The 14,606-nt window shown below is 42.3% G+C and overlaps 1 protein-coding gene across 1 annotated transcript in view; it reads left to right on the forward strand.

The window, feature by feature from the left end:
- Positions 1-14,606, forward strand: part of RGS6 (regulator of G protein signaling 6) — a 500,599-nt gene that overhangs the window by 416,414 nt on the left and 69,579 nt on the right. Inside the window, 2 exon segments of the mRNA XM_032768378.2 lie at positions 9,121-9,231; positions 11,830-11,955. Coding sequence (XP_032624269.1) covers positions 9,121-9,231; positions 11,830-11,955 — 237 coding nt within the window.

Consider the following 14,606-nt stretch of genomic DNA (forward strand, 5'->3'; position numbering starts at 1 on the left):
CAGACTGAGATCTATCCTGCTCCCTCTGAAGTCAGTAGGTGTTGTACTATTTACCATAGGTAACTGTAAGACATAAGGAAAACAGATACAGTAGAACCTCAGAGTTACAAACACCTCAGGAATGGAGACTGTAATTCTAAACAAAACATTATGGTGGATCTTTCAAAAGTTAACAACTGAACATTCACTTAATACAGCTTTGAAACTTTAGTATGCAGAAGAAAAATGCTGCTTTCCCTTTTTTTATTAGTTTACATTTAACACAGCACTGTACAGTATTTGCTATTTTTATTTTTTTAAATGTTTTTTTCAATCTCTGCTGCTTCCTGATTGCATCCTTCCAGTTCCAAAGGAGTTGTGTTGTTGACCAGTCAGTTTGTAACTCTGGTGTTCAGAACTCTGAGGTTCTACTGTAGCAAACATTGGCAGGCAGGGGGAAGGACCAGAGTTCCAGCAATAAAACCCAGAGGTTACTTTGGTAAGTTATTATAGGGTTACACGTTCCTTTTACAGTCAAATCTTGAAATTTGTTCTGGGGTTTAGAGGCATAGTGAATGGGCCAGGAAGAGAATCCCAAACATGGGGAACTACACTAAATGAGGTGCAAAGACCAGAGGAGGGGAAGATAATAAATGGGGTGATTAGTTGCATGGGTGGACAGAGGAGAGGGCAAATGAGAAGGAATGAGCTGATGTGAACAATTATCTGAAACAAGGAATGTTGTGTCTCGAGTCAGCATGTAAAATGCTGAACACACAGGGACCAGTTCTGTTGAGTAAGAAGGTGCCATTATTACAGTCACTGTCAGAGTAAGTCCACACTTTAAGAGATTAATTCAGCTGACAGTGTGGCAGTTTAGCATGCCACAGCACAACGGAGACTTTCTTCCAGTGCTCTTCATTAGACAGCTGAATAATGACAGCAGCACCCTGTGCAACACCAACTAGCATTTTTTCAGTTCAGTATAAAGGGATTTCAGGACACTCACAAGAGAACTCCAAGGTGGAGGTGCGGGGGGGGAAGGGAAACAAGTTGCAGTGTTAGCAAGACATAATACAGTCCAGCCACTCAACCTGCTTGTGCCTTGTGATCTAACTCCCACAGGAAATACCCACATCGCAGAGTCCTAGAGCCTGAGCTCCAGCCCATGTCCAAACATCTGTATCACAATTAAACAGCCCCTTAGTCTGAGCCAGCTGACACAGACCAGTCAGGGTGTCTAATTGCAGTGTAGACATACCCTGAATCTCCTGTGTAGCTGTGTTTCTCATCTGCAGCTAAATCATGAAATGAGCTCATCACTGGTGGTTCAGTCCTGCATGATGCTGAGCACTCCTGCAAGATGTTGAGCATCCTCAACTCTAATTGAAGCCAGTGGAAATTAAGGCCAATCAGCACCATCCAGGATCCAGTGCCGGCTGAGCAGCAGCAATTTCTTTTGAAGTCATTACTACTACTAACACCTAGCTCTTACCTAGTTCTTTGCATCAGATCTCAAAGTGCTCTACAAAGGAGGTCAGTATCAATATCCCCATTGACAGATGGGGAAACTGGGGCTCCTGAAGGTGAAGTGAGTTGCCCAAGGTCACCCAGCAGGCCAGTGGCAGAGCTGGGAATAGTATCCATGTCTACTGAGTTCAGTGCTCTAACCACTAGGCTGAACTGCCTCCCAATGTGTTACAGATGCTCAGAACCACTAAGAAGTTAGCGTCTGATGTATAAACAGATTCCATATCAGGTGCTGGATAGAGTGAGGCAGGATATGCTTTTACTGTCCTACAAATTTTTTTGAGATTTTGACAAATTTTCCTATCCCAAACTGGGACTGTGACGAGGTTCACTCACCACTGTGATGCCTTCTGTCAGCTGTCATGGGAATTAGGTCTGCTCACCAGGGCGCCCTCCTCTAGTGGTGCCCTACCACCATCATTTTTGTTCCAGGACTCTCACCACTCCCAGGACATCATCCTCTTCAGTGACACTGCCCGCCAGCTGTGCCACACTCTGTATTCCCCCCTTCTGCAGGACCTGCAATCTCTGTCCAGCCACACTCTCGGTGGCAACTGCAGTTCATTATCCCAGGGCTGCTTCTCATACAGCTTCAGAACCCTCTTCTGCCCTTACCTCAGCCTGCAGGCCCTAACAGCCAGCCAGGAGCTCTCTCTAGTTCCCCTGGCCCCTGCTTGCAGCACTGCTCTGTCCCAGGTGCTGGGGGTCCTTCTTGCTGCTAGGAGACTGGTCATCTCCCCTCAAGCTCTGCACTACAGCCCTTCTTATATGAGCCTGCCAGCCTACAGACCAGTCTGCCTCACCTCAGTTCCTGAAAAATCATGGAGCAGTCCTCAAGTAATCCATTTTGAAGCACTTGGAGGAGAGGATGGTGATCAGAAACAATCAACATGGATTCACCAAGCACAGGTCATGCCTGACCAACCTGGTTGCCTTCTATGATGAGATAACTGGCTCTTTGGATATGGGGAAAGTGGTGGACATGGTGTACCTTGACTTTAGCAACACTTTTGATACAATATCCCGCGGTATTTTTGCCAGCAACTTAAAGAAGTATGGATTGGATGAATGAACTATAAAGTGGATAGAAAGCCGACTAGAACAATGGCTCAATGTCTAGTTGGCAGCCGGTATCAAGTGGAGTGCCCCAGGGTTTAGTCCTGGGGCTGGTTTTCTTCAACAACTTCATTAATGATCTGGATGATGGGATGGATTGCACCTTCAGCAAGTTTGTGGAAGATGCTATGCTAGAGGGAGAGGTAGATACACTGGAGGGTAGGGATAGGGTCCAGAGTGACCTAGACAAATTGGAGGATTGAGCCAAAAGAAATCTGATGAGGTTCAACAAGGACAAGTGCAGAGTCCTATACTTAGGACAGAAGAATCCCATGCACTGCTACAGGCTGGGGACTGGCTGGCTAAGTGGCAGTTCTGCAGAAAAGGACCTGGGGGTTACAGTGGACGAGAAGCTGGATATGAGTCAACAGTATGCCCTTGTTGCCAAGAAGGCTAATGTCATCTTGGGCTGCATTAGTAGGAGCATTGCCAGCGATTGAGGGAAGTGATTATTCCCTTCTATTTGGTACTAGTGAGGCCACATCTGAAGTATTGCGTCCATTTTTGGGGGCCCCGCTACAGAAAGGATGTGGACAAATTGGAGAGAGTCCAGCAGAGGGCAAGAAAAATGATTAGGGGGCTGGGGCACATAACTTAAGAGAGGAAGGTGAGGGAAAAAAATTCACTGAATAATTCCCAACTATCTGTATAGTTGTGTGTTAATACAGTGGCTGTGGTTTACCTGGGGCTATCTCAGATGAAAAGGGTTAGTTGTTAAGAAGTCTCCATTACCAGACAGTAAAAGGACAGGTGTATCATGAACATGACATAAATTGTGATTGCCTGGCCCAGCATAAACATTATGATGAATGAATACTTAAAGCCAGATTGGAATGGCCTTGTTTGTCTATGGAGGAAGGGATTGAAGATGGTTCAAAGGTATAATCTGTAGGCATCTGAATCTTAAAGACAGATGTGGTCCCAACCTGTATATTTCTTCTTGATCTGAGAAGAAGGCCTCTCACATCAAGATGGAGCATTGCATGCTGGAACTTGTGGTGTCTTTGGAACATGCTTTCATTTCCAGGATGGCAGCTGTAGTATCCTTCTCTAAATACTTTAGGGTGGTACCCTTGTGTCCAGGAAGGTTGTCTAAGGGAATGCATCCATACGGCAGAAACCTGGGATGGCAATGCCAATTCCTTTCCCATTTTCATGCTAAAAAAAAAAACAAATGAAAAGCAGGTTGGAATCCTACCACCCATGAGAAAAGGGTAGTTTTCAGCAGGGTCGGCTCCAGGCATCAGCTTAGTAAGCAGGTGCTTGGGGCAGGCAGTCCAGAGAGGGGCGGCAGGTCCAGCTATTCGGCTTGCGGAGGGTCCCTCACTCCTGCTCGGAACGAAGGACCTCTCGCTGAATTGCCATAGATCGCGATTGTGGCTTTTTTCTTTTTTTTTTGGTTGCTTGGGGCGGCAAAACCCCTGGAGCCAGCCCTGGTTTTCAAATTCTTCTGCATACACAAATTGTGACCAAATGCTTACCACAATTAATGGTGACAAAAAGGGGCAAGGAACAGAAGCCAGATTAATGAAAGAACAGGTTAAAGAATGTTTAGATAAGTTAAATTATTCAAGTCAGCAGGGCCTGATGAAATACACCCTGGGGATCTTAAGAAACTAGCTAAAGCAATTTTGGAAACCATAATGATTATCTCTGACGATGGATGATATCCCAAAGAACTGGGGCAGGGCAGACATAGCACCTATCTTTAAAAGCAGGGGGAAGAGGACTTGGGGAGTTACAGACCAGTCAGTCTAACTTTGATACCTGGAAAGATTCTGGAACAAATTATTAAACGATCAGTTTGTAAGCACCTTGAGGATAATAGAGTAAGTACTAGCCAATATGGATTTGCCAACAAATAAATCATGCCAAACCAACCTACCTTCCTTCTTTGACAGGGTTATTTGCCTAGTGGATGGGAGAAGAAGTAGATGTGATTATATCTTGATTTTAGTACTGCTTTTGACATAGTCCCATGTGACATTCTCATACGTAAATTAGTGAAATTTGGTCTAGAAGAAACTACTATAAAATGGATGCAAAACTGGTTGAAAAACCATGCTAAGCCCATTATCAATGGCTCACTCTAAAACTGGGAGAATATATCTAGTGGGGACCTTCAGTGGTCTGTCCAGAGTCTGGTACTATTCATTATTTGTATTAGTGACTTGCATAATGGGGTGGAGTGTTTTGCTTATAAAATTTGCAAATGACACCAAACTGTGAGGGGTTGCAAGCACTTTGGAGGACAAGATTTGAATTCAGAATAACCTTGACAAATTGGAGAATTAGTCTGAAACCACTAAGATGAAATTCAATGAAGATAAGTGCAAAGTACTATACTTAGGAAAGAAAAATAAAGTGCACAAATAAAAAAAATTGGGAATAAGTGGCTAGTCATTGGAACTGGGGAAAAGATCTGGGGGTGGAATGGTACCCAGGGTTATGAGATACCTCACTGTGATCTAACCTGAGCGTGAGGAAATCTCTACACCTGCTGTGACTCAGCACAAGCACTACCTTCCAGGCCTCCGCTAGCCTCACTTTCTCTGTGCGGATTAGTGGTAGGCACACTAATACCTGAGTCCTCCGACCATCCCCTGTAGCATCAGCCCCTTATCCACTGAACACTCAGAGAACTGTCAGATTTGCTGTTCCCAAAGGAACAGTGGACCACAGCTTATTACTTATCCCTTGGAACACAGCTCTGCTAAACACATGGCACTTAGATATATTTATAGTGAAAACAAGAATAAGCTTTGTCAGGGAACAGAGATTCAAATGATTGATAGTGAGTAAATCATAACACACTTTCTAGAGACTAAATTTAACTACCAGGTTGTCCACCTGTCTAACAAAGCTTATCTGATCCAAGGTTCTCTCCAGTGATTTCAGTCAAGTCTGGCTGAAAGATCCCCTTTTTATGAAGTGAACTCACTGTCCATTTACTTATTTACTTCCTCAGTGAAGGATGCCAAAGTGTCGTCTTTGCAAGATAGCCCTTTCCCCACCCCCCCCCCCGCACTGTTTACCTCTTCATGATAGTTTCCTTCTGAAGTCCCTACCAGCTCTTCATTAGCATTTGACTTAGAATACTAGGTTGCCCAGTGTTAAACAGACAATATTTCGTGTACATGTAAACATAAACAGATAGAGGAAAACCTGCTTTTCACCTTTCCTGGTGACCAACCCCGCAGCTTCATACCTTAAGAACATAATTTTCAGTATATAGTACATAACTCTTACATAGTATCAGTACCTACATTTCATAATGATATTGATGACCAGAGTGACACAGGCTTTTATTACAGACCCCAAATGACACTCTTTGGTCAACTAGAATGTAAATGCCAGACCCAGGGGATTCCTATAACCCTTGTGCCTCCATTATGACCTCTGCCAGTTGTCAGCAAGAGGTCCCTGGGCCACAGAGGGTAATAGTGAATCATAAATTGAATGTGAGTCAATGTCATGCAGTTGCAAAAATGGCAAATACCATTCTGGGGTGTATTAACAGGAGTGTTGTATGTAAGACACAGGAGGTAATTGTTCTGCTCTCCTTGGCAGTAGTGAGGCTTCGGCTGAAGTACTATGTTCAGTTTTGGGCACCACACTTCAAGAATGATGTTCACAAAATGGAGAGAGTCTGGAGGAAAGCAACAAAAGTGATAAAAGGATTAGAAAACCCTGACCTCTGTGGGAAGGTTAAAGAAAGTGCATGTTATGTGCACTGATGGTAGGACAAGAAGTAACTGGCTTAATCTGCAGCAAGGTGGATATACGTTAGAAGTTGGGAAAAACTCTCACTGCAAGGATAATTAAATAGTGGAGTAGGTTACCAAGGAAAGTTATGGAATTGCCATCATAGGAGGTTTTTAAGAACAGATTAGACAAATACTTGTCAGAGATGATCTAGGCATACATGATCCTGCCTCAGTCCAGAGGGAAGCACTAGATGACCTCTCTAGGTCCCTTCTGGCCCTAGGTTTCCATGATTCTGCGTTGATCCAGCCACCACAGCAATTCCTGAAGGAGCAAACATTGCTCTGTTGCTGTATGTGCCAGAAATACTCAGTGACAAGAGTTCTCTTTCCTTCCTCCACATTTTTTCTCCATTTGACCTGCACACCCAGGGGCGGCTCAGGAACCAGCACACCGAGCATGTGCCTGGGGTGGCAAGCTGCAGGGGGCGGCCTGCCAGTTGCCGTGAAGGAGGCAGTCAGGCTGCCTTCGGTGGCATGCCTGCGGGAGGTCCACTGGTCCCACGGTTTAGGCGGCATTCGGCATTGGGTACGCCGAAGGCATGGGACTGGTGGACCTTCCTCAGGCATACTGCTGAAAGCCACCTGACTGCCGTGCTTGGGGCAGCAATATACATAGAGCCGCCCCTGTGCGCACCACTGCTGGCTTTAGGATTTGGGTACCTTGAGTGAAGTTACTGTCTCAAATTCCACCCACCCCTTTCCACAATGTTTGAGCTTTTCTTGTTCACATTCTGACATTGCATGATTATCTATTAATACAACACCGTCCTGTAGCACCATTCCATTGTAGTGACTCCTGAAGTAAATCTTGGCCTCTTCAAATGAATGGCAACTCATTTCCTGTGACTTGCAACAAAACCATGGAGAAGTATCTTGTAACTTTCAAGATGGGTGTCAACCATGCCAAGGGTGTTGTGAATCCCCTGCATTAATAGTATCCCCATGAATGTGCATGTAAGAAATGCCTAACACCATTCTTGCATGCCTCAGTGAAGCATAACCACTACATCTTCTACCAGAATTATATTACATCACTTGAAAGGCCAAAAGCTCTAGTTTATATTTCTTTCCCTTAGGATTGCCTGGGCCTATAACTTCCATCTAGACAAGCAATGATCCAGTTGCTGTTGATAGGCTGAATCGGCAAAAGGCATTTAGCCCATCTTGTTTTATTTAATTTTAACTTTATTTTTTGCTACGACTTGTGGTGCCTGCAATGCATTCTCATTATTTTATTAGGAGCCATTTAACTTTCACAGCAGAGTGCATCTGATTGATTTTTTGACCTCCTCTCGCATTTCCATCTCTGGGATTGTTGCTGCTCTCTGAAATTGGATGCCATTCCCTCCTCCAACCCCTAACCCTCAACAATCGTGAAATGTAATTAATGAAATGAAATAAGACATCATGGGACTGGATGCCCTGAGGGTCTATTGGAACCTGCTACATTTACAAAAGTGTGTGATTTTAATACCTTCTGACAACAGTTAGGACCAAAAAAGAGGAGGGGTGGTGAATAAGGTAGGTCAGAGCAACTTCCTGGCTTCTGTGACACAAAGGAAAAAAATAAAAAAATGTCCATGACTATTCAGTGTCTGGGCTAAATGAATTTCCTTTAGCTATGCTCATCTTCATGTTGTGGATTTCCCCTCCTCTCCCATTGCAAATATTTGATTGATCAAGTTCTACTCACAAACATGTTCCCACAAGAGGAATCCCCAAGTTGTTTCTGCAAGTATTTGTGGAAGCCACTTTTTAAATCCGCACCCCCAGTTATTTACCCGGCAAGTACTTTCACACTCATTCAATCAAGGAATAGAAACTATAATATGTGCCTTATCTAACCAGTCACAAGTAAGCAACATGGCATATATATAAAATGTTTGCAATAAAAACAAAATACTCAACAAAGTATTAATCACATCATTTCAGGTAATACTTGGGGGAATTGCAATCTGCTGGTGGATATTCTATGAGAAGAAAAAGGAATATAATTAGCTGAATAACTTATTGTGAATTATTTACTCAGCTCTAGTATAAACACAGCTCAAAAACTTCCCTGCTCAAGAGCACAGCATGAGCGCCTTGCAGATTAATTTATGGAGCTTTACCAACATGTACACAATTTTTTTTATTTTTTGAAACTTAGATTATTAAAAGATACAACTATTATTGATTGTATTGCAGTAGCATCTAAAGGTTGCATCTCCATTGTGCTAGACGCTGCACAAACATGGCTAAAAGGTAGCTCATGCCGTGAAGAGCTTACAGTCAAGCTCTGATCCTGAAAAAGTCTATTCCCCCGCCCACCGTGTGTACACAATGAACATAACGTTAATCATGTGCAGAAGTCTTTGCAGGATTGAGGCCTAGGTACAAGACGAGACAACAAGGGGATACAACTGACTTGGGCGCAAACAGTAATGACGTGATCACTGTGAAAGGCCCTGGCCGTAGCACACCAGCTGCCTAACCATCATTGGGTTTTTCTATACGCACCATAGCAGACATGAGTTTTAAGGAGGATAATGCAGTAGCTTTGTGAAGTTTTCTGGAGATCACTTTCCATGTGTAAGAGGTGTCATGGGGCAAAGCATTAAGGTACTTGCTGGAAAATTTGACCAATATGTAAAACTAGAAAGAAAATTGTTGAAGAATTGTAGTTTGCCAATCCACATGTAAACATGTAGGCCACAGCTGTTCTTTTCTTTTTTTTCCCCCGTCCTAGTTTAATAACTTACTCAGACCAGTACATTGAATATGATCCATTTATAACTCCTGCTGAACCTTCCAATCCCTGGATAAGTGATGACGCTACTTTATGGGACATAGAAATGAGGTAAGAAATTGAAATTCCATTGAAACTATTAATAACCTTAAAGCAATCCTTTCATTTTATTTGTATTGCGCTCCCCATATGGACAGTAGATTGTATACGCGGGTACGCTCAGAAGTGACACCTGCTTGCAAGAAAGAAGGGCTCATGCTATTTTTTAGTTTTCATAAGTTATATTAAATGGGCCTTTCTTGTTTGTTTTGCTCTTCTATGGCATATAATAAATGCCCGAAAAGGTAAAGGAAAGAATGTAGTGGTGATTCTCCACTGTCAAGACCTTGTGTGGTTATTTTATTTACACCCTTGAAAAATGGGTGTGCAGTTTTGCAAAACCAGAATGGTCATGTTGTGTACCCACTTTGCACAGGTCTGAATGACTACACAAGATATAAAGCAGAATAAAGTTTAAACTCAGTGTCCTTATTTACTCGGATCACAATGACAGTAGCACTTGGGATTAGAATCATCATGCCTGAGCACGTGTCTAGCAGTTGAAAGAGCAGCTCTGAGTGCAGCCTCAGCATACTTGAGTCCTGGCTCCCCAGCTCATTCACATACACCCATCGGTCACATTGCTAGACCTCAGTTCAGGCACCATGGTGATTAGGCAGTGTCCACTTCTCCAAATCCTTTGCTCTTACTGTGTGAATGTTTAGTTGGCATTCCTACTTAGGACCAAATGTGACCTGGGTGTGATATTAAAATAGTCAAATATTTCAAAGGGGAGCTACAAATTTGCTTCAGTTCTCATACCTGACTATGAGATAGAAACCTAAGGGACAATCTGCTCTTTCAAACTCGGAGGTAAAAAAACTCAAAATCAAAATACTGGGACTGCCTCTGGAGGGCCAGTCGATGCTGAATCATCATCTCCAGGCACATGGTTGCCTGTGGAGAGTACCAGACTTAGCAGCCATTTCTCAAATCCTGTCCTAAAGGAAATCCAAGGACAGAGCAAATGGATTTTTGTTTCCCTCAGTTGTGAAAGGTACCTGCCTACTTTCACTCCATCGCACTCTGGAATCTGTGATCCATTTCTTAATCCCTGTTTCCCTTATCTTTTATTTTGTGATACCCTGGACTTATTTTTAATCTATTTCACTTTTGGTTATTGCTTCCCCTGCAAGACCCTGATGCAATTTTAATGTCTTTAAAAGTTTTGTATGGACTAAACAGCCATAACTGCAGCAAAATTCCCTTCTGATATTAACAGAGTGCTGGTACCCTGATATCTGAAGCTATATTATTACTGTATCTCCCCAAGTTGTCAGCATGGTGTCTCCTGAAAGCCTTTTGTGTTCCTGAGAATTATGATTTAAACCTGATGTCAGGGCTGAATATGAGTGTAAAGAAATGCCTCGCCGCCTGTAGGGTCTCAGGTCAGGTTAATGGAGATGATTCTTCTGGTGATGAAAATGAGAAGACAATACTGCTGGGAGATGGGAGAACAATAACTTGATAGGTCCATTTTATGCTCTACTCTAAGAGCATTCGCTGCTTCTGCATCTAGTTGCAACTTGTTTGAATAATTTTGAAAACTCAGGCTCCCAGCCACCCCTTTTTCAGGAAAAAGAAAATATTCACACCCCATTTCAAACCCACCATGTGTTGGCAAAGGCCTACCCATCTTAATTTATACAGCTACTGTGACCCTGCAGCTAGTCCTTCCTGTAACCCCACACTTCAGGAAATGCAACTGTAAAGTAATTCAGTTTTGGATACAGCTTGGGCTGTCAAGTGGAGGTCATATCAAATCCTGGTTCACTCCATGCCCAAATACAATGTCAAGACTTTAGAAGACTCCATCCCCCCAATGACATTTATTTTATCTTTGTTTAATCTTTACACCAAAAGAAAATTAAAAGCAGGCATACTAATTGAAACTCCTGCATTCTGGCCCCCTTTGTCCTTTTAGCAGGGACCTATTGTCTATTAGAGTCTCTGATTTTAGGAATTTTTCATGACCAGGCCTCATCTGTAATCTGTGAAACAGAAAAGCATGTCGCTCACTAGCAATTGCACTTGTCTTAAGGAGATTGAGATTTTAGTACTACTAGTCTGAGCAACCATGCTGTATTTTAATGGATGTGTCTTATTTGGTACCTAATATCATGTCAACCTTAATCAGAGACTCCTCAAACGTTTTCATAGTGTGGGCCACATTTTAATGCATTGCTGTTCTCCTGGAAACCTGTCTTCTAATTTGCAACAGCAGACACCACCTCTTCCCATTTACAAATATACCATATCCCTGATGTAACTATAGAAATTACTGCCGTTGAACAATAATATTAAGGAAATATTTAGGACAGGATTTTCAAAGGTGACTAGTGATTTTGTGTGCTTCCATTTTTGGATGTGCAACTTAAGACCCCTTAAAAAAGCCGGATTTTCAGAGGGGTGGGTGCCTTAGTCTTCAGTTCTTCTTTTCATATGGTGCATGATGGCCTCCATTTGTGTGAGTTACAAGAGAAGCTTCACCCTTTGGTTTGTCATCCTTTTTCCCTTTGATGTTGAATAGAGTCAATTGCCATTCAGCCTTTCTGGACCCACAGATGGACATGCATTCACTCTTACCTTTCCTCTCCCTCACCTTGACAGCAAAGAGCCCAGCCAACAACGTGTGAAAAGATGGGGCTTCTCTATAGATGAGGTGCTGAAGGATCCAGTGGGGCGAGATCTGTTCCTTCGTTTTCTGGAGTCTGAATTCAGTTCAGAAAACCTCAGGTAAAACCCCTCCACTTGAGCTGTATGCACAGGTTCACACCCATGTACTGGGCCAAATCCTGAAATCCTTACTCAGGCAAAACTGCTCATTGAAGTCACAGGAGTACAGACTGAATGAGAGTTATAGGATTTGGCCCACAGCATATGCACTGTAAATTTTACATAAGTTTATACGAGTGGTGCGTTTAAGAAAAGATGTAGATAATCATGACCAAAGTCACCTTTGCCACAGGTCTGTCAGTGTGTCAATAATAAACCTGCAGCTTGCAAAGGTTGAACATTGTGATGAATCAGAACCATACATATGGGTTCATATACAATAAGTAGTGCAGAGGTTCTACGGAAGAAGTAGTATGTGATGATGTAATTAGAGAATATCATAATGCATCCAGAAAAGGGGGTCAAATTAAGGTTGCATAGTGGTGTAAGGCAGTGATATTGTGTCCTGATTTGTCATCATTTCTGATGAAGTTCAGGATCAAATTCATCATGCTTTGTGCCTACAGCGAGCACCTGAAGTTAAACTGACTTTGGTTTGCCACATCTGGAATTGTGGCATCACCAAATGAATGCAGCAGGGAAGAGAAAACTAGAGCAGTTAGAAAGGGGAGAGTCCATGTTTATACCCACCTTATACATATCTGCAGTCAGAGGAATGGACGGGCTGAAAAGGGACATCATAGTTTAGTGTGATTTTAGCAGAACAAATTTCTAAACTTTCCTTAATTTAAATAGATTAATTCATATAACATGAAATGTGATGTGACAAACTCCCCACAGTGCACTATCAGTCAATAATTTTCATAAAGAATAGCAGAAACAAAACCTATTCTTTAACAAGAGTCAAACTATACAATTGTCAACAACTTGTAATCTCATTAAAGAGCTCCCCAATGGTATACATGATGGAAACACAGTCCATGGGAGGGGTGCAGTCCAAAAACTAATTTAAAGAATTTTTTATGTTCTGTGTAATATATCTAATACAGAGCCAAGTCATGCAGTCTTTGAATATGCAAAATCACCATAAAGTGCCCTACAGTATCTTCTTTATAGTTAACACCAGTGTGTAATGGGAAATTTAAGCCACAAAAAATAAGGTATGTAAAAATGGCTTTTAGAGACTAAAAGTCAGGAAATTAAAGCTGAAATTCCCTCGGTCGGGTGCTACAGAAAGTGGGTGCTGACCTCATTTACCAGATGAAGTGAAATACCTTAGCACAGGAGGGTAATGGTAAGAGTTGCAATGAGACTACAGCTTCATTTGAAGATTAAAGATGACTTCCAATTCCTGTATGTTTCTATGGCTTAATTTTGTGTTTCTAAAGCTTCAAGAAATGAGTATTGAATGCTGCAGATCCGATAGAGTCCAGTAAAAATAGACAGACATGTACATTCCAAATTACATCATCACAGGGGCTATCAAATGTTTCTCTTGTTGGCAATCTCAGTATAGCGGCCAACAGCTGAGGGAGCACAGAGATTGAATCACCCTTTCTCCTTAAGAAGCAGTCCCTCTAGAGGAGAGTTAGAGCACTTTGGCAGGGCAACATTGGGCAGCTTGTATTTCTGCTGCCAGCACAATATCTGTTCTGAGGACCTAAAGAGGATTAAATAGGGTCCAGTTCTCATCAGGTGTAAATTAATGTATTGAAATCAATGGAGCGACTCCACTTCACACCAGCTGAGAATCTGACCCCAGTGTCTTTCACTGGCCCTAAATTTGTGTGATTATTTTAACTTTAAGAATGAAATATGAATGAACTGGGTGGACAATGCAGAATTAGAGCACTGAGTTAGTGCATGAGAAAAGTGAAATTCACTGTAAAATTGTTTTAAACTATAGGGAAACTGAGTCAAATGAGAAACTTAAAAGGTAAATGAACAGCATAAACTGTAAAAAAAAATTTCATTTTTTGTACTATTAATAATCTAAGAAGTTATTTGTAAAACAAGCAAGGCAATATTTTAAAATAGTCTTTAACCTTCCCAAGCCCCTTTAAGTGGCTATTGAACTTCTACATCTTCATTGCACTTCTGTACATTTGTGTTCTTGTTCTGGCAATTAATCTGCCATTATGAAACACTGATTCGATCTTTGCCATTTAAATATGGTGCATTCCTCAAATTCCTTCTGTGAAATGCATTCCTGCTTGGACTAATGAAGGGCAGAAGGTTTGCCTCTGGCAGGTGTGCATGCACTCAGCCTACTCCAATGAATCCAGAGGGTATCATAATTAGAAATCAAATTGTTACCTTTCTGCGTCACCGCTAGCCACTCCACATGCCTCTATGTATTCTCTTTAACCCTGAGGTAAGGCCTATGTACATGCCAAAGGGAAGGAGGCCTTTCACAAAAGCTATCCAAAAACCCAGCAGAATTAAACAACAGTTTACAGGCTAGGCCCTGACCCTACATGGGGATCCACTAACACAGACCCTTGGCTCCAGCGAGACTCCACACAAACACAGGGCTCCATATTAGCAGATCCTCGTGCTGACTGAATCCTTAGATAATAACTAGCACAAGGACAGAAAAATGAAGACCTATTCACAAGGGAAAATAGAAACCGGTTGGATTGTAGAAGGCTCTTGCATCAACAGTGGTGTGGAATTGTGTGGCGGGGCAGAGGGAAGGCCAGTGCTAGACA

Source organism: Chelonoidis abingdonii, chromosome 4 (assembly GCF_003597395.2).
Source record: "Chelonoidis abingdonii isolate Lonesome George chromosome 4, CheloAbing_2.0, whole genome shotgun sequence".
In the NCBI taxonomy this organism is placed as follows: Eukaryota; Metazoa; Chordata; order Testudines; family Testudinidae; genus Chelonoidis; species Chelonoidis abingdonii.